Raw genomic sequence first — 21,159 nt, forward strand, 5'->3', positions numbered from 1 at the left:
ATAAAAAGAAATAAAGTACGAATACGTGCTACAACGAGAATGATCTTTGAAAACATTATGCCAAGTGGATAGAGACAGACACAAAGGGTCGTACATTGTATGATTTCATTCCTGTGAAATATCCAAAACAGGTAAGTCCATAGAGACAGAATGTGGATTGCTGGTTACCGAGGGCTTGCGGGGCTTGGGGATAAGAACAACTGCTTCATGGGTAAGGGGTTTCCTTTTGGGGAGATGAAAATGTTTTCTAACAAAATAGAGATGGTTATGGCACAACATTGTGAATGCACTAAATGTCACTGAATTATTTACTTTAACATGGCTAATGTGATAAACATTGTGAATGCACTAAATGTCACTGAATTATTTACTTTAACATGGCTAATGTGATATGAATTTCACCTAAATAAAAATTAACATAAAATTTACAAAAGGAAATCTTACTTTTCTCTAAATTCTTTCAAAATCCTTGTAAATTGTTAAGTTGGCAGCAAAGAATTCCTCTGTCAAATTTCTTTGCCAAGATTTCAAAACTCATTTAAAGATTTTAAAGATGAGAAAATGAAATATGTCATGGAAAGAAACATATCTACATGATTAAAGATCTATCCCCCACCATGCCAAGGTCTTGATACCACATGTGTACATATGTAAATTATTCTCACTGGAATGTAACTAGAATTATGTTTTCAGATTTAGTCCACATGACATTTGATGTATTCTGAGAATATTTTTAAAAGCTCAAAACAAAAATATTTTCTGTCACACATGGTATGCAATCAATAAAGTAATAAAAAGGCAAAAACAAACAAAAAAAATGCTAACCAGGCTGTAACTTCATAATTCCTATTTGGGTCTTTGAGAATTGTCCATGACAATTCTGGACAAATATATTTGTCCAGTTATAAAAGACTTTTATCCTACTGTTGGCAAACTTTCAAAGCCATTTTGGGGGAATCTTGATTTACTTCTTAAATACAAATATCCTTAAACATATACTGTCATTTCTAAAAAGGCAGGTTAATCTATACGCCATCAAATCTCAACGCCATCAAATCTCAAATCTTGTATGGTCTAACAAATATTGACAGTAAATTTCTTATGTATTGCCCCGGGTGTTAATACTTTCATTCTTTTTTTTTTTAATTTACTGAGATATAATTCACATACTGTACAATCCATCCATTTAAAGTATAAAATTCAATGTTGTTCCATATATTCACAGGGTTGTACAACCATCCCTACTATCTAGTTACAGACCATTTCATTACTTAACAAAAACAAAAACAAAATCCATACCCATTAGCAGTGACCCCTTCTCTCCCACCTCTAATCTATTTTCTGTCTCTATGGGCTTGCCTATTTCTGAGTATTTCATTAAAATGTAATCATATAATATATGGTTTCTTATGATTGAATTCTATCACTTAGAATGTTTTCAAGGCTCATTTATGTTGTAGCATGCATCAGTACTCTTTTCCTTTTCATTGCCAAATAACATTCAATTGTATAGCATATTTCATTTAATCATCAGTAAGTCAACATTTGGGTTATTTATATTTTGGTGATTATGAGTACTGCTATTATGAACATCCACATATAAGTTTACATGTAGACATAAGTTTTCGGGTCTCTTGGGTATTGACACTTATTTACACAACCATAGTTGGACATTGTAATGATTTTTAATCTTGACCTCTCATCCTATTCAACTGATAAATTCTGGCTGAATTATATGGAAGTGTATAAACTCAGGTACTACATAAGAATGAGGTCCCTGTGTTGCAGTTAAATACACAGCAGATGAAAGACAGAATGTCAAAATCTAAACCTACATAAAAGGGCTTATTAAACTTTAGGGAGAAGTAGAACTAACATTTGGATCTGTTAGTGTTTAATTTTTATGAATGACAAAGAACATGTTACCAAATTCCCAGGAAAAGGGATAAATATAAAACATGTGTGAGGGATAAATATAAAACAGTTGTGAGGAATAAACATAAACCACTTGAAGAACTAGGTGAGAGAGAAATGGAGGAAGGGAGGAGGAAAAGGGAAGTGGGGAGAGAGTGAGAGACAGAAAGAGGAAAGGGGGGGTGATGGAAAGAGGGAGTACAGAGGAATATGGGGACAGGGCAGGGGGCAGGATGGGAAAACAGCCAGGAAACTGGCTTAAAAAGTAATGAGAAAAGACCTTTGTTGTTGTCTGCCATAAAAGCAATAACAGGATACCCACTTTAATAGAGCCTAAGACAATAAACACATAAAATTCCACCAGGATTTTCAAATGCTCTCAACAAGAATTAATTAGTGGAATATCAAACTGCTGTTACCTCCATGCAGGTTTGCTGATAGCACAAATGGATAGGTCTTCATCCAGCTCATCACAGCAATAGTTTCTGGTTGGGTGGGCTCTGTGATCTGAACAAACTGGTCTGGGAAATTCCGGTTCAGGTCAAAGTTGTTGCTGTTGTTTCTGCCGATTACACTTACTAGATCTCCTGTATGATAAAAGATTCAAATGTAAGCTATATTTCACTTACATTTTAATCCAGCACAAATGACTTCAGCTATCTTAACTCAAAGCTAAGTGTGAACACATCAGGCTTCACTATGATCTATCACACTACAGCTGAAACTGAGCAGGACCCTGTGAGGCCTTCCCAGGTACAAAAGCTCCTCTGCATGCCCCAATTCTTGTCTGCAGAGAAAAGACTTTCATTTCTGAGGTCTTCTCTGAGATCCACAAGCAATGACTAATTAGGGAAGCGAGGAAATTCAGAAACAAAGGAAAAGAAGTTAAGCCCAAAAAGTAATGACAACAGTTCAGGATAAAACTGTCCTAGTTCCTCCTCCAGGATACATATAATCTGACACATCTCCTTCAATTGTTCAGCAGGAACTAAGGCCCCTGCTTAGTAGGGGAAGATGACTCTGCTGAGCACAAGCATGTAGACCCCAGACTGGTTGAAACCAACTGGTCAACCTTCAACTAAGACAGCTGATAATTAAGATTCCTGAAACATCATCCTGTTACATCACCACCAACCTGAAGAAAGTCATGCACCGGGCACCATCACCCCAAATGTTGCCTTTAAAAACCCTTCCCTGAAAGCCATAGAGGAATTTGGGTCTGTTGAGCATAAGCTACCCATAATCCTTGTTTGATGTCTGCAAATAAAATAAGTCCTATACTTTACTTCATGGCAACCTGGTGTTAGTAAACTGGCTTTGCTGTGCGGCAGGTGAGTGGACCCAAGTTCAGTTAGGTAACATGATTAAAACACTGTTTTTATGTTTAAAAAAAAATGTATCTCTTCCAGGTCTTTTGAATAGGAAGGTAAAACCATTATCCTTTCATTTCTGCCTTTCATCATACTTTGAGGGGAGAAAAAGCCCAATCATACAAATTATATGAAAATATTGCTCAATTGTCAATAATCCACATACAACAATGTGATCAGAGTATTAAGTGGGCAGGACTGATATGAGGGGGATTTTATTGTACTGATATATAGGTCACTGCTGCTGCTGGAGAAGGCAATGGCACCCCACTCCAGTACTCTTGCCTGGAAAATCCCATGGATGGAGGAGCCTGGTAGGCTGCAGTCCATGGGGTCGCTGAGAGTCGGACACGACTGAGCGACTTTACTTTCACTTTTCACTTTCATGCACTGGAGAAGGAAATGGCAACCCACTTCAGTGTTCTTGCCTGGAGAATCCCAGGGACGGGGGAGCCTGGTGGGCTGCCAGACGTCTATGGGGTCGCACAGAGTCAGACACGACTGAAGTGACTTAGCAGCAGTAGCAGTAGCTGCTGCTGCTGCTGCTAAGTCACTTCAGTCGTGTCCGACTCCTAGCGACCCCATGGACTACAGCCCACCAGGCTCAGTCATTCACTAATCCAGTCTCTCAGTGTTCAATCAGTGACAGTAACAAACCATGTGGCCGCATATTCATATTGTGGGATCTATTCTATTCACTGGTATCACTGTCTGGAAGGAACCACAGGTTAGGAAAAGATGGATTCTCACTCTGCAGTGTTCTGCATAAGGTGGCCCGTGTAATAAAACTGCTCTCCTTGCCCTTACTGTGATGCCCCAGCAGAGACGGCTAGCCCAGGGAAGGTAGAGGAATGGGAAATCAGTAACTCAGCAGGTTTAGACTACATATACATGCAGAGTAGAACTGGGAGTCAAAAAGTTTGCTTTGAGTTTTCACTTATTAGATAAGGTTCCCAACAAAATAATTTAACAAAAATTAATGTTAACATGGAGCAATTTATTAAAATCTTACATTATTTTAGTAAACAAGAACCATTACCAAAGTGGAGACTTCATTAAATATACACTTGATGGCATAATTGGTGAATAAACTAGCCTATCTTAAAAGAATACAAAAGCTAAAACCAATGATAAATTATAAGACTAAAACAAGAAGAAATTTTAGGGAAACAACCAGTTCAAATTATTTTCTATGCTCAAATAATTATGCCATATGATAAACAATGGACATGAGTGAGCAAACTCTAGGAGATGGTGAAGGACAGGAAAGCCTGGCATGTTGCAGTCCATAGGGTCGCAGAGTCAGGCATGACTTAGCAACTGAACTGAATGATAATCAAAATGATTAAGCGTTAATAGACAACTATTCTTTACCTTCCTGGGCCTTTTCATACCCATCAGGATTCATGGATGGCATAAGGTGAATTCTAGTGTTAAGAACCAAATCTGTTACTTCAGGATCTGTACCAAAGTTCTTACAAAGGTATTCGATGAGGTTCAGTAGCAGTTCTCTTCCAACCACTTCATTTCCATGCATATTTCCAATGTACTTAAATTCTGGTTCACCTGAAAACAGAATTACATGGAAGACCTTTTTTCCTCTTCATTCATCCTAGACTTGCTCACTTTTCACCCAATACACAAAGACCTTGAACCAAAAATGTAAGCTATATTTTGACAAAAGAAACAGGAAAAAGCATCTTATAAAGCAGCTTTGTTACTACTACATGTCAGGTAGCAAGCTCAAAGTAAACATATATTTTATATATATATATATATATATATATATATATATGAATATGTATATATACATAGAAGGGCTTCTCTGGTGGCTCAGTGATAAGGAATCTGCCTGCCAATGCAGGAGACTCAGGTTTGATTCCTGGGTCAGGAAGATCTCCTGGAGAAGGAAATGGCAACCCACTCTAGTATTCTTGTTTGGGAAATCCCATGGACAGAGGAGCCTGGTAGGCTGCAGTCCATGGGGTCGCAAGAGTCAGACACAACTTAGCGACTAAACAGCATATACATATATATATATATATACATACATATATCATATGCTACAAAAATAAAAATACTTCTAGCAGGAATAATCTAATCTGTGTGTGTAGTATGCTAAATATGCTGCATAATACATAAGTCGCTCAGTTGTGTCCGACCCTCTGTGACCCCATGGACTGTAGGCTGCCAGGCTCCTCTGTCCATGGAATTCTCCAAGCAAGAATACTGGACTGCATAGCCATTCCCTTCTCTAAGTGATCTTCCCAATCCAGGGATCGAACCCAGGTCTCGGTTTCCCACATTGCAGGCAGATTCTTTACCATCTGAGCCACCAGGGAAGCCCATGGTGCATAATATGGATTATCAAATGCTTTTTTTTTTTCCCTAGCAGAAGATTGGTTCCATTTTCTTTAATCCAGTTATAAATACTACAGGTGACCTTTCTAGATGAAGCAAAGAAATATAGCCCACAGCTCTGAGAAGCAGTACTGAAATTATGTGTGACACTACACCAATTACCTGGTTCATGGACACCTGGGTTATCAGATATCTCCATTACATAAAGTTCTCTTGACTCTACCGATTTTCCCAATGAATAAAGTCGGGTGATGTTAGGATACTCATTGGCAAACCTTCTCAAGAAGATTTCCATGTCAGGGAAATGGTGGTGGTGAAAGTCCTGTGGTTGAATTGGCTGGTGGGTAGACTGTGTTCCAGGAGGACTATTAGGTGTAGCAACTGTGCTAGCCGTTACTACAGCCTCAGTTGTGTCAGGGATTACTGAAGCCACAGTCGGTCGTAGGGGAAAATTCACCTTTGTGGCTGGTCCTTCTTTCACTATGATATTATTAACAGTCAGTGGCATATATCTGAAAAGAAAAATTCGAAAAAGTAGATGGGTTTGGAGTTAAACTGAAACAGACAATGCTTTAACATTATAAAAGCACAACAGCCTTTTCATACTCTTGCACTGTCTCTCAAAAATGAAATCAAATAAAGAGAAATGTGCAAATTCAAGACTTTTAGGATATTATTTCACAAAGCATCTCAGATTAAGTCTTTAAAGAACTATTTCTCTTACCATCCTTTCAGGTTCCACACATTAGAACGCTTATAAAAATTTATATTCAAAGAAGAGAATACAATGAAAAATGGAGGTTGTTGATCCATTTGTAACCATTCCTACAATACTCAAAGTAGGGATAAATGATCCAGTTCTTCATAGCACCTTATCAAACTGACATTCCAACTACTTTACCAAATAGGAAAGTTCAAAATTGAAGATAATTTATTTGCTACAGGTAAATCCTTAGCAAAATGAGCTTACAGAAAGGCTTCCAGAGGGCGTAGGTAACCACTCATTTTGTGTATTAGAAACCTGATGGTAAGACAGCTCTTCAAAAGTGTCTTTTGTAGAGTCCTGAGTTTTTTCTACCCTGGTTTTCAATTAGCCTTGAGCTTTTAAAACTCCTTCCTCCCAATTTTACAACTATGCTTCATATCCAGTTGTATAGTTAATGTGACAAAAGACTCTACTGTAGTATTTTCTCATTACAAAAGGGGGAAAAAAATCAGAAAACAAGGAAAAACAAAAGCCAGATATAGTAAGATCTCCCCAAATGTATTTCTGTCTAGATATAAACAGAAGCTTGACATTTTAAGAGTCTAGTTTAAATTCTTATCTAGTTATGTTTAGAGAAGAGCTAACATCCATCCTGCTCAAACTTTCAAAAAATTGCACAGGGAGAACCACTCCCACACTCATTTTACAACCATCACCCTGACACCAAAAGCAGAAAAAGATATCACACAAAAAAGGAAATTATAGGCCAATGTCACTGATGAACATCAATGCAAAAATCCTCAACAAAATTGTAGCAAAGAGAATCCACCAACACATTAAAAGGATCATATACCATGATCAAGTGGGGTTTATCCCAGGGATGCAAGGATTCTTCAATACACACAAACCAATCAATGTGATACACCATATTAACAAATTGAAAGATAAAATTCATACCCAGTTAAAACTGCTGTTATGTTATAAGTTCCAGGAACAAGTAATCTGTGGAAATCACCAAATCTTCCTGTTGTGATATTATGATTAATACCAGCCACTGAGATAGTTGCATTCTCTAAGCCAGCTCCTGTTACTGAATCTGTAACAAATCCTTCAACGCCAATGTGGACCTAGAAAAACAAGAATCAACATAGACTGCTCAGAGAAAGTCAATTTGGAAGGCAAGAGAGAATAGCCTCTCTGCATTGATGCTAGAATTTCTCAAAAATAAAGTTATTCCTCTAGCCCTCTGAAACATTTTTCAATCCCTCCAAGTTAAAATAAAATACAGACCAAAAAGATTAAATCCTGAAACTTAAGTCATCTGAAACCTAGGCTGGTAAAGTACTTTTGAAATTCCCTCTTCTCAAAGCTAGACTTCTGCTTTTCTCAACAAGATACAATTGATAATATCTGGGATGTGTGCGTGCGTGCTAAGTCACTTAAGTCGTGTCTGACTCTTTGAAAACCTATGGACTGTATTACGTCAGGCTCCTCTGTCCATGGGATGCTCCAGGCAAGACTACTAGAGCAGGTTTCCATGCTTTCCTCCAGGACCTTCCCAACCCAGGGATGGCACCTGTGTCTCTTAGGTCTCCTGCATTGGCAGGGGGTTCTTTAGCGCCACCTGGGAGCCCTCGATTTCTGGTATATGTAATAATATATTAGCCTGCCTGATACGTAAGTTAAACTTACGTTGTGGTTCATATGGTGGTACAGGTTCTCTAGCAAATATGATCGCATGGCGTTGGAAGAATCTGATGATACAACTTTTGCTAATTATTTATTTAATTCCTAATTACTTCAAGTTGTAGAAGTGTTGTAAGATAGACAAAGGAAGCTCTCCAGAAGAAAAGAGCTCAGAGGAAGGGTAATGGAGGCTGAGAGTATGTTCTGATAGATTCTAATACTTTCTAAAGATTATCTATCATCTTAAATAATAAAAAAAAGACAAAGGGTATCTAGCATAGATTTATTCATATACACAAATTTCCCCCCTATTTAATCAATTATTTCCATACCCACCCTTCCATATAGCTGCTTTTACCTTTTCAATCAATGTGATCAAAGACTCACGATTGTTCTCCCACTCTTGTCGAAGTTGTGAAGCAGGTGGGTACTTGCAACAGGATAGTTCTAACGTGATCTCAAAACAATTGGCCCATACATAATTATAATCTTGCATACCACCTGAAACATGGAAGAAAAAGTAAGTTTATTCTCAGGATTCTACTCTCAAAAAGACCAAAGCCATCTCTGCTTATATAAACTCTCTTTCATTAAGTAGTTTGAAATCAGAGAAGGCTCTTGAATTACAGAGGAGACTAACAAGGAAGGTAAAAGGAATACACACTGGAAAGGAATATATATAAAGGAAATGTGTCTGACTGACAGGTAAACAGCTATAAAGAGCATGAATATAACAATTAATAATAACAGTAATAATGATAACAGCTCTATATTTGAATGTTTACTATATGCCAGTGTTACTGAGTCCAAGCTCCCTCTGCTCCCTCTGCCACATTGTTGAGGCAAGGAAGACAACTTTATTTGAAAAGCTGGCAGACAGAGAAGATGGCAGACTGTCTCAAAATAACCATCTTGCTGGGGTCTGGATGCCAGGTTCTCTTACAGAACCAGAGAAGTGGTGAGGAACTAAAGTCAAAAGGCACAATAAAGAGGGACAGGCAGTGAGGAAGTAAAGTTTTTAAAAAGGGCCATCAGTCTTGCAAAGTATCTCTAGGAATGGGCCAGCCAGTGAAAGGGATATGTTAATTTCTGTGGACAGGGTCAGATTATCTGACAGGGTCAGAGCTGAACAAAGGCACTTTGGGTTTTTTGGGTTTTTTTTAAGTTTGAGATTTTATTCATGTATTTATTTTTATTTTTGGGCTGTGCTGCGCATGTGCCTTTGCTAGTTGCAGTGGGCAGGGGCTACTCTTTGTTGCAGCACCCAGGCTTTTCATTGCAGTGGCTTCTCTTGTTGTGGAGCACGGGCTATAGGCACCTGGACTTCAGCAGTTACAGAATGTGGGCTCAGTAGCTGTGGTTCATGGGCTCTAGAGTGAGTGCTGGCTCAGTAGTGGTGCACAGGCTTAGTTGCTCCAGGGCATGTGGGATCTTCCTGGATCAGGGATCAAACCAGTGTCCTTTGCTTTGGTATTCTTAACCACTGGGAAGCCTGGCACTTTAGTTTAACAGTCAGAAAGAGGGACAGGGTCCTTTGAGGCAGGTCAGTATGTATGTTATAATAACAAAAGCAACAAAAAGCAAGTCAAAGAAACAGTTTCGACAAGGAGTCAGAATTGGTTCTTCCCTGCAAACCAGCTCTGTTCTATGACCTTTACGCATATTAACATTTAGTCTTTACAACAACTTTATGATGCGGGTATTGCTATTTCACCCATTTTACAGATGTGAGAAGTAAGGCATAGAGAGGTTAAGATTTCTGACAGAATGAATATGAAAGATACTCAAGTGATCTTTAAGTTATGAAGGTCATTCATGTCAAAACATTATTCAGTTCAGTTCAGTCACTCAGTCGTGTCTGACTCTTTGCGACCCCATGAATCGCAGCACGCCAGGCCTCCCTGTCCGTCACCATCTCCTGGAGTTCACTCAGACTCATGTCCATCGAGTCAGTGATGCCATCCAGCCATCTCATCCTCTGTCATCCCCTTCTCCTCCTGCCCCCAATCCCTCCCAGCATCAGAGTCTTTTCCAATGAGTCAACTCTTCACATGAGGTGGCCAAAGTACTGGAGTTTCAGCTTTAGCATCATTCCTTCCAAAGAACACCCAGGACTGATCTCCTTTAGAATGGACTGGTTGGATCTCCTTGCAGTCCAAGGGACTCTCAAGAGTCTTCTCCAACACCACAGTTCAAAAGCATCAACTCTTTGGCGCTCAGCTTTCTTCACAGTCCAACTCTCACATCCATACATGACCACAGGAAAAACCATAGCCTTGACTAGATGGACCTTTGTTGGCAAAGTAATGTCTCTGCTTTTCAATATGCTATCTAGGTTGGTCATAACTTTTCTTCCAAGGAGTAAGCATCTTTTAATTTCATGGCTGCAGTAACCATCTGCAGTGATTTTGGAGCCCCAAAAAATAAAGTCTGACATTGTTTCCACTGTTTCCCCATCTATTTCCCATGAAGTGATGGGACCAGATGCCATGATCTTCATTTTCTGAATGTTGAGCTTTAATCCAACTTTTTCACTCTCCTCTTTCATTTTCATCAAGAGGCTTTTTAGTTCCTCTTCACTTTCTGCCATAAGGGTGGTGTCATCTGCATATTTGAGGTTACTGATGTTAAGGGCCTACTATTCTAACTGTACTCTTCTGTACCACAAAGGTGACAATAAGAGTCTGAATCAAAATGCTAGAGTAGAGGGACTTCCCTGGTGATCCAGTGGTTAAGAATTCACCTTGCAATGCAGGGGACAAGAGTTCAATCCCTGGTTGGGGAACTAAGATCCCACAGGCCGCAGAGCAACTAAACCTGAGTGCCATAACTACTGAAGCCCACACATCGTAACTAGAGACTCTATGCACCACAGTGAAATATCTCACATGACATAACAAAGATCCCGCCAACTAAGACCTGATGCAGTCAAATAAATTAAAAAAAAAATTTTTTTAAGGTAGAGTAGAAAGATCCTGAGCTCTCAACCTCACATAGGCAAAACAACTTACAGAACAACTATCTTGGAAACCAACCTGAAGAAGAGCAGAAAATATTTTCCACAACTAAAGATATAAAGAAGGAACCACAATAAAATGGGTATGGAAGACGCACAGATGCTCTAGTGAGAACCCACATCCCTGGAGTAATGACTCACTAGCAGGAAGACTATCAGCATTGTGGCAGTCACCCCTGGGGAGCAAGGAGTCCAAGACCAACACCAGGATCCCCAGCCCAGGGTCCCGCATTAGGAAGACAAACCTCCAAAAAGTCTGGCTTGAAAACCAGTGGGGCTTATGTACAGGAGCATCAAAGAGTTGTAGGAAGTCAAGACTCTGCTCCTAAGGGTGCATGCAAAAATACACTCGCTTCAAGTCCCAGTACAGAGGCAACAGTTTGAAAGGCATCTGAATCAGACACACCTGCTGATCTTAGAGAGCCTCCTGGAGAGGCAGGAGGCAGCAGGGACTCCTCTAGGGGACTGAGATGCTAGTTGTAGCTATTTCTGTGATTTCACTCTATCATGCTGAGATGGGCTCCATTTTGGAATCTTCCCTTGAGTCTGTTAGAGCTGGAGGCCTGCCTCACCCACCAGTGGTCAAACAATGCTGAGTATCAGCACCAGTGTGCCCAAGCAGTTGGCCCTGCCACAACTGAAAGGAACAAGCAGCCCACATAGGGAACACCCATCAAGTGTCTGGTTTAGGTAGCCAGAGGGGAGCATGCTGCTGAGCCCATAGGACTTCTCTAAGATTGGGAGACACACAGACTTACTTTATACAAAGAAATCAACACAGAAAATCAGGCAAAATGAGGAGACAGAGGAATGTGCTCCACACGAAAGACTAAGACAAAACCTCAGAAGAAGACCTAAATGAAATGGAGATAAGTAATCTACCTGATAAAGAGTTAAAGGTAAGGATCATAAAGATGTTCACTGAAGAATGGATGAACACGGTGAAAACTTCAACAAAGAGTTAGAAAATATAAAAAAGGACCAATTAGGGCTGAAGAATACAATAAATAAAATGAAAAATACACTAGAGGGAATCAACACTATTATATACAATGGAATATTATTTTTAAACTTTTAAAATTGTATGTATACAATGGAATATTACTCAGCCATAAAAAAGGAACACATTTGAGTCAGTTCTAATGATGTAGATGAATCTAGAGCCTATTATACAGAGTGAAGAAAGTTATAAAGAGAAAAATAAATATCATAAACTAATACATATATATGGAGTCCAAAAAAATGGTGCTAATGAACCTATTGGCAGGGCAGCAATGGAGATGCAGACGTAGAGAACAGACAGGTAGACATGGTGGTGGGCGAGGAAGGAGAGGGTGGAAAATGGGCAGAGCAGCATGGAAACACATATACTACCATATGTAAAATAGAAAGGCAATGGGAATTTGCTATATGACCCAGGCAGTTCAATCAGAGCTCTGTGACAACCTAGAGGGGTGGGATCGTGTGGGAAGTGGAGAGAGGTTCAAGGGGGAGGGCACATGTGTATACCTATGGCTGATTCATACCGATGTATGGCAGAAACCAATACAATATTGTAGAGCAATTATCCTTCCATTAAAAATAAATGAAATGTTTTTAAAAAAAAGATGATGGCAAAAAAAAAAAATACAGTAGAGGGAATCAACAGTAGATTAGATGATATAGAATACTAGATCAGTGATCTGGAAGACAGAGTAGAGAAAAATCACCCAAGCTGAACAGGAAAGACAAGTGAGGACAGTTTAAATGACCTCTGGGACAACATCAATCATACTAACATTTACAGTATAGTGTCCCAGAAGGAGAAGAAAGACAAAAAAGAGAACTTATTTGAAGAAATAGTAACTGAGAACTTCCCTAACCAGTGGAAAGAAACAGATATCCAGTCCAGGAAGCACAGACAGTCTCAAACAAGGTGAACTCAAAGAGGTGCACACCGAGAAACATTTTATTTAAAATGCCAAAAATTAAATATAAAGAGATTCACAAAAGCATCAAAAGGAGAAACAACTAATTATATACAAGGAAACTCCCATAAGACTATCAGCTGACTTTTCAGCAGGAACTTAGCAGGCCAGTAGGGAATGACATGATATATTCAAAGTGCTGAAAAAAATACAACCAAGAATACCCAGCAAGGTTATCATCTGAAGGAGTGATAAAGACTTTGACAGACAAACAAAAGCTAAAGGAGTTTATCACCAATAAACCAGCCCTTCAAGAAACGTTAAAGGGACTTCTCCAAGCAGAAAAGGTCACAACTAGAAATAAGAAAATGATAAAAGAAACAAATCTCAACGGCAGAGACAAACATATGGAAAAGATAGTAGATCAACCACTTACAACATTAGTAGAGAGGCAAAAGTAAAGAAAGCAGAAGACAAAGTAGTAAAATTTATTACTATCTTCCAAAATGGTTGCACCATTTTGCACTCCCATCAATAATGCACGAGAGTTCCTGTTGCTCCACTTCTTCACAAGCATTTGCTGTTGTCAGTGTTCTGGACTATGTACGGCCTTTCTGATAGGTGTGTAGCGGTAACTTGTTTTAATTTACATTTCCCTTGTTGACATATGATGTGGAATCTTTTCATGTTTATTTGCCATCTGTATATCTGTTGGTGAGATGTCTGGAGGTTTCTGGCCCATTTTTAAATGAAGTTGTTGTTTTATTAGTGTTGAGTCTTAAGTGAAAGTGAAAGTTGCTCAGTCCTGTCTGACTCTTTACGACTCCATGGACTATACAGTCTGTGGAATTCTCCAGGCCAGAAAACTGGAGTGGGTAGCCTTTCCTTTCTCCAGGGAATCTTTCCAACCCAGGGATCAAACCGAGGTCTCCTGCATTGCAGGAGGATTCTTTACCAGCTGAGCCACAAAGGAAGCCCCAAAATACTGGAGTGGGTAGCCTATCTCTTCTCCAGCAGATCTTCCCAACCCAGGAATCAAACCGGGGTCTCCTGCAATGCAGGCGGGTTCTTTACCAACTGAGCTATCAGAGTTTTTGAATATATTTTAGATAATAGTCCTTTATCACACGTAATTGCCTTCCTTTTTCAGGCTGAATAACATTTCACTGGATGTAAGTACCACATTTTCTTCATTCATCTGTCAATAAACATTGAGGTAGCTTCTTGGCAACTGTGAATAACACTGCAGTGAACATGGGTGTACAAATTTTCAAGGTCCTTTTTCCAGTTCTTTTGTATTTATACTCTTAAGTGAGATTGTTGAATCATACGGTAATTCTATTTTTAACTTTTTGAGGAAGCTCCATACTGTTTTCCATAGCAACTGCACTATTTTATATTCCTACCAACTGTGCAAAGGAATTGAAATTCTACACAACTCCATCAAACTTGCTATTTTAATTCGGCTTTTTTTTTTTTTTTTTTTAATAGTGATCATCTTAAGAGGTAGAAGGTGATATCTCTTTGTGGTTTTGATTTGTTTCTCCCTGATAATGATATTAAGCATCTTTTCATATGTGTGCTGGTCATTGATTTTAAAAAAAAAATGTGTATTCAAGTCCTTTGTCCATTTACTAATCAGATTACTTGTTTTCTGTTGAGTTGTATTCTGAATATTAACCCCTGGTGATAGAAGCAAGGTCCAATGCTATAAAAAGCAATATTGCATAGGAACCTGGAATGTCAGGTCCATGAATCAAAGCAAATTGGAAGTGGTCAAACAAGAGATAGCAAGAGTGAATGTCAACATTCTAGGAATCAGTGAACTGAAATGGACTGGAATGGGTGAATTTAACTCAGATGACCATTATATCTACTACTGCGGGCAGGAATCCCTCAGAAGAAATGGAGTGGCCATCATGGTCAAAAAGAGAGTCCAAAATGCAGTACTTGGATGCAATCTCAAAAACGACAGAATGATCTCTGTTCGTTTCCAAGGCAAACCATTCAATATCACAGTGATCCAAGTCTATGCCCCAACCAGTAACGCTGAAGAAGCTGAAGTTGAATGGTTCTATGAAGACCTACAAGACCTTTTAGAACTAACACCCCCAAAAAGATGTCCTTTTCATTATAGGGGACTGGAATGCAAAAGTAGGAAGTCAAGAAACACCTGGAGTAACAGGCAAATTTGGTCTTGGAATACAGAATGAAGCAGGGCAAAGACTAATAGAGTTTTGCCAAGAAAATGCACTGGTCATAACAAACACCCTCTTCCAACAACACAAGAGAAGACTCTATACATGGACATCACCAGATGGTCAATACCGAAATCAGATTGATTATATTCTTTGCAGCCAAAGATGGAGAAGTTCTATACAATCAGCAAAAACAAGACCAGGAGCTGACTGTGGCTCAGACCATGACCTCCTTATTGCCAAATTCAGACTTAAATTGAAGAAAGTAGGGAAAACCACTAGACCATTCAGGTATGACCTAAATCAAATCCCTTATGATTATACAGTGGAAGTGAGAAATAGATTTAAGGGACTAGATCTGATAGAGTGCCTGATGAACTATGGAATGAGGTTCGTGACATTGTATAGGAGACAGGGATCAAGACCATTCCCATAGGAAAGAAATGCAAAAAAGCAAAATGGCTGTCTGGGGAGGCCTTACAAATAGCTGTGCAAAGAAGAGAAGCGAAAAGCAAAGGAGAAAAGGAAAGATATAAACATCTGAATGCAGAGTTCCAAAGAACAGCAAGAAGAGATAAGAAAGCCTTCCTCAGCGATCAATGCAAAGAAATAGAGGAAAACAACAGAATGGGAAAGACTAGGGATCTCTTCAAGAAAATCAGAGATACCAAAGGAACACTTCATGCAAAGATGAGCTCAATAAAGGACTGAAATGGTATGGACCTAAGAGAAGCAGAAGATATTAAGAAGAGGTGGCAAGAATACACAAAAGAACTGTACAAAAAAGATCTTCACGACCCAGATAATCACGATGGTGTGATCACTGACCTAGAGCCAGACATCCTGGAATGTGAAGTCAAGTGGGCCTTAGAAAGCATTACTACGAACAAAGCTAGTGGAGGTGATGGAATTCCAGTTAAGCTATTCCAAATCCTGAAAGATGATGCTGTGAAAGTGCTGTACTCAATATGCCAGCAAATTTGGAAAACTCAGCAGTGGCCACAGGACTGGAAAAGGTCAGTTTTCATTCCAATCCCAAAGAAAGGCAATGCCAAAGAATGCTCAAACTACTGCACAATTGCACTCATCTCACACGCTAGTAAAGTAATGCTCAAAATTCTCCAAGCCAGACTTCAGCAATATGTGAACCGTGAACTTCCTGATGTTCAAGCTGGTTTTAGAAAAGGCAGAGGAACCAGAGATCAAATTGCTAACATCCACTGGATCATGGAAAAAGCAAGAGAGTTCCAGAAAAACATCTATTTCTGCTTTATTGACTATGCCAAAGCCTTTGACTGTGTGGATCACAGTAAACTGTGGAAAATTCTGAAAGAGATGGGAATACCAGACCGCCTGATCTGCCTCTTGAGAAATTTGTATGCAGGTCAGGAAGCAACAGTTAGAACTGGACATGGAACAACAGACTGGTTCCAAATAGGAAAAGGAGTTCGTCAAGGCTGTATATTGTCATATTGTCACCCTGTTTATTTAACTTATATGCAGAGTACATCATGAGAAACGCTGGGCTGGAAGAAACACAAACTGGAATCAAGATTGCCGGGAGAAATATCAATAACCTCAGATATGCAGATGACACCACCCTTATGGCAGAAAGTGAAGAGGAACTCAAAAGCCTCTTGATGAAAGTGAAAGTGGAGAGTGAAAAAGTTGGCTTAAAGCTCAACATTCAGAAAATGAAGATCATGGCATCTGGTCCCACCACTTCATGGGAAATAGATGGGGAAACAGTGGAAACAGTGTCAGACTTTATTTTTGGGGGCTCCAAAATCACTACAGATGGTGACTGCAGCCATGAAATTAAAAGACACTTACTCCTTGGAAGGAAAGTTATGACCAACCTAGACAGCATATTCAAAAGCAGAGACATTACTTTGCCAACAAAGGTCCATCCAGTCAAGGCTATGGTTTTTCCTGTGGCCATGTATGGATGTGAGAGTTGGACTGTGAAGAAGGCTGAGCGCCGAAGAATTGATGCTTTTGAACTGTGGTGTTGGAGAAGACTCTTGAGAGTCCCTTGGACTGCAAGGAGATCCAACCAGTCCATTCTGAAGGAGATCAGCCCTGGGATTTCTTTGGAAGGAATGATGCTAAAACTGAAACTCCAGTACTTTGGCCACCTCATGCGAAGAGTTGACTCATTGGAAACGACTCTGATGCTGGGAGGGACTGGGAGCAGGAGGAGAAGGGGACAACAGAGGATGAGATGGCTGGATGGCATCACTGACTCGATGGACATGAGTCTGAGTGAACTCCGGGAGTTGGTGATGGACAGGGAGGCCTGGCGTGCTGTGATTCATGGGGTTGCAAAGAGTCAGACATGACTGAGCGACTGATCTGATCTGATCTGATCTGATAAACAGTTTGCAAATATTTTTCAGTAGGCTGCCTTTTCACTATTGATTGTTTCCCTTGCTGCACAGAACATCAGAGGTTTTTGAGCAGAGGTGTGATATAATCTGAACTGCCTTTTTAAAAGATCATTCTGACTGCTGGGTGAAAAATGGTGGTAGAGGAACAAAAAGAAAAGCAGAGAGATGAATTAGAAGAGAATGATGGCTTCAACTAGGTTGCTGGTAAAGGAGATGAAGCAGAGAGATCTGGGTGTGAGAAAAGATTTGTTTAAAAGGAATGAAGGATGACTTCTTGATTTTTGGCTTGAGAAACTAGGGAGACAGTGTCTTTAGTGTCATTAACTGAGAGGATGAAGGAGAACAAAGGAAACAGATGTGGCAAGCCCAAGGTTTTGTCTTTGGTCCTCTTCTCTTACTTTACCTATTCCCTTGGTGTCTCATGCAGCCCCACGGGGCTTAATATTATCTACAGGCTGACAATTCTCAAATTTCTATGTCCAACCTACACCTCTTTCCAGAATCCAGACTTGTCCATCCAATGGCCTATTCAATATCTCTACTTGGGTATCACAAACCTAACAACAGACTCATCGTCCCTAAACCTGCTCCACCTGCAGTCTCTCCCACGATGGTCAACAGCACTGGAGGAATCTAGTTACTCAGGGTCAAAAGCCTTGGAGTCACATCTCACATCTAAAGCATCTGGAAACCATGCTAGTTGTAACTTGAAGATATATCCAGAATCCAAAGATTTCTCAACTCTACTGCTGCCGCCCTGATATAAGCCATGATCCTTTCTCCACCAGGACTTCTGCAATTACTCTTAAGAGGTCTCCCTGTTCCTGCCCTAGCATTTCTGTGTTCTTCTCTCCAGAGATGCCAGAGTAATTCTGCAAAAATGTAAGCCAGAGGTTGTTCCCCTATACAATGACTTCCTGTTGCGTTTAGACTAAAAGCCAAAGCCTAAGGCGCTGCATCATTTGTCCACTACCACTCTCTTCCCTCTCTCACCACCTTTTACACTCTCCCCATCATCATCTCGCTGCACCAGCCACGCTGGCCACCCCGCTGTTCACTGGATACACTAGCTACCTCCTGACTTTGGGTCTTTGCTCTAGCTATTCCCTTTGCCTGGAGTGCTCTTCCCCCAGATATCCCTACTTGACTCATTCCCTCACCTTCAGCTCTTTGCTCCAATTTCAACTTGACAATGAGGTTCACCCTGATCTCCCCACTTAGTTTCTAGTCACTTCTCCCCATCACTGTCCCCAAGCCCATCTCACAAGCACTCACAATTCCTCTCACCCTTTTTTGTTCTATAGGACTTTAAATTTTACCTATTATGTTTATTATTTATTGTCTGTTTCTCTTTGCTAGATTATAAGCAACATAAGGGCAGAGATATTTGTTATACTCATTGACAGATAGTCCAAGCACTAGAACAGTACCAGGCACGTGGTATTCCTTCAATAAATATTTGTTGAAGTAATGAAAGTAAGAAGGCTAGGACAGTGAGAAATTAAGATTTCTATTTTGAATGCATTAAATTTGAGATTCTCATTGACCATCCATGTGGATATGTCAAATAGACTGTCTTCCTAAAAGACATGAGCAGGTTTACCATCACTACAAGCCTGGTAACTTTGTCTTAACCTTTTTTTCTTAGAAGGCAAGCTATCCATCTCTGGTTTTCTCTTATCTCCCAGCATCTTGGCACTCACTTTGGGTCTGGCAGAAAAGGTGAAAGGATGATTTTTCATCTCCCTACCAGTCATATTTTAGGGCTTCCCTGGTGGTTCAGACAGTAGAGAATCTGCCTGCAATGCACGAGACCTGGGTTTGATCCCTGGATCAGGAAGATCCCCTGGAGAAGGGAATGGCTACCCACTCCAGTGTTCTTGCCTGGAGAATCTCATGCACAGAGGAGCCTGGTGGGCAACAGTCCATGGGGTCGTAAAGAGTCAGACTCGACTGAGCGACTAACACTTTCACTCACCAGTCACATCTAGTCATTTAGTGACGTTAGTCACTTTCGGTCAACTCTGACTTGCATGTACATATGTGGACATATGTATGCTATTCATCATAAATCATATTTATTAATCTCCAATATTTACTACTATATTGGTCACAGTACAATGGTCACTGTGTGTAAGTCATCAAACTAAGATTACAGGGATGTATAAATAGAAGACATATTTCCATTCCAGAGAGTAGAGTCTTGAGGAAAACAAACACAGAACACTAAAAATAATTTCAGAGCAATACAAGTGTGAACTAATCTGTTTTTCTGCATATGTAAAACATAATAGGGAAAAATGATTCTCATCTAAGGAAAAAAGAACTTAATAGCTATATTAAATTGCAAACACAGTCAACTCACACTTTAATTATGCCAGAAGGCAGTGAAGGAGACTCTTATAACACTATAATCACCAGGCTTCATCCTGGCATTCTTTTGTTAACCCCTTAACTGTCTTTCTTCAGCAGCAATTTAAGAAATACTAGCTAAGAGCAGTTTTTCACTTTCATGCATTGGAGAAGGAAATGGCAACCCACTCCAGTGTTCTTGCCTGGAGAATTCCAGGGACGAGGGAGCCTGGTGGGCTGCCATCTATGGGGTCGCACAGAGTCGGATACGACTGAAGCGACTTAGCAGCAGCAGCAGCAGCTAAGAGCAACAAGAAGACAAAGTTACATGAATTTCTGTGTTAAGGTCAAGCCTATTTTAAAGATTTTATACACATATGCTAAATTGTTACCCAGATATATTCTCTATGCCTTTATTTTTATCCTTTTTTTTTTTTTACTTTTTTTTAAGGCAGTTTTTTAATCAAGAGATATTTTACAATTTTTAGGTAGCTAAATTTATCATTCTTTTCCTTTTATGGCTTCATAATACTTTGCTGTCTAGAAAGGCTTTTCTCATTCTGAGTATAAAAATACTTGTTGGCTTCTGGTTTTGTTTATGGCTACATTTTTACATCATGTTCTATATGGACTTAAGACTTTATTTGGTATGATCTGAGGTAAATGTCACCTATATTTTTGTCTCAAAGTTAACCAGTTATCCCTATAATTCTTTCCCCATTGTTTTAAATGTCATTAATTATATCCCAAATGCTTTTGTTTCTGTTACTATGCTTTCTATTTTGTTCTGCTGGTCAATTTATTTTGATATCTTAATTACACCGATTTAGTAAGCACGGTTTTATAACACATTGTTCAGTTCAGTCACTCAGTCATGTCCGACTCCTTGTGATCCCATGGACTGCAGCACGCCAGGCCTCCCTGTCCATCACCAATTCCTGGAGTTTGCTCAAACTCACGTCCATTGAGTTGGTGATGCCATCCAACCATCTCATCCTCTGTCATCCCTTTCTCCTCTCACCTTCAATCTTTCCCAGCATCAGGGTCTTTTCCAGTGAGTTAGTTTTTTGCATCAAGTGGGCAAAGTATTGGAGTTTCAGCTTCAGCATTACTCCTTCCAATGAATATTCAGGACTGATCTCCTTTAGAATGGACTGGTTGGATCTCCTTGCTATCCAAGGGACTCTCAAGAGTCTTCTCTAACACCACAGTTCAAAAACATCAATTCTTCAGCACTCAGCTTTCTTTATAGTTCAACT

The 21,159-nt window shown here is 39.7% G+C and overlaps 1 protein-coding gene across 1 annotated transcript in view; it reads right to left on the minus strand.

The window, feature by feature from the left end:
* CPD (carboxypeptidase D) overlaps window positions 1-21,159 on the minus strand; it is a 72,092-nt gene that overhangs the window by 28,765 nt on the left and 22,168 nt on the right. The window contains exons 3-7 of the mRNA XM_086359897.1: window positions 8,396-8,538; window positions 7,309-7,478; window positions 5,808-6,157; window positions 4,659-4,850; window positions 2,334-2,501 (exon numbers count right to left, since the gene is read on the minus strand). Of these exons, the coding sequence (XP_086216023.1) occupies window positions 2,334-2,501; window positions 4,659-4,850; window positions 5,808-6,157; window positions 7,309-7,478; window positions 8,396-8,538 (1,023 nt within the window). The remainder of the gene's footprint in view (window positions 1-2,333; window positions 2,502-4,658; window positions 4,851-5,807; window positions 6,158-7,308; window positions 7,479-8,395; window positions 8,539-21,159) is intronic.

The sequence above is a fragment of the Bos grunniens genome, chromosome 19 (genome assembly GCF_055505025.1).
Source record: "Bos grunniens cultivar Pamir isolate PY7600 chromosome 19, Bosgru_T2T1.0, whole genome shotgun sequence".
Taxonomy (NCBI): domain Eukaryota; kingdom Metazoa; phylum Chordata; class Mammalia; order Artiodactyla; family Bovidae; genus Bos; species Bos grunniens.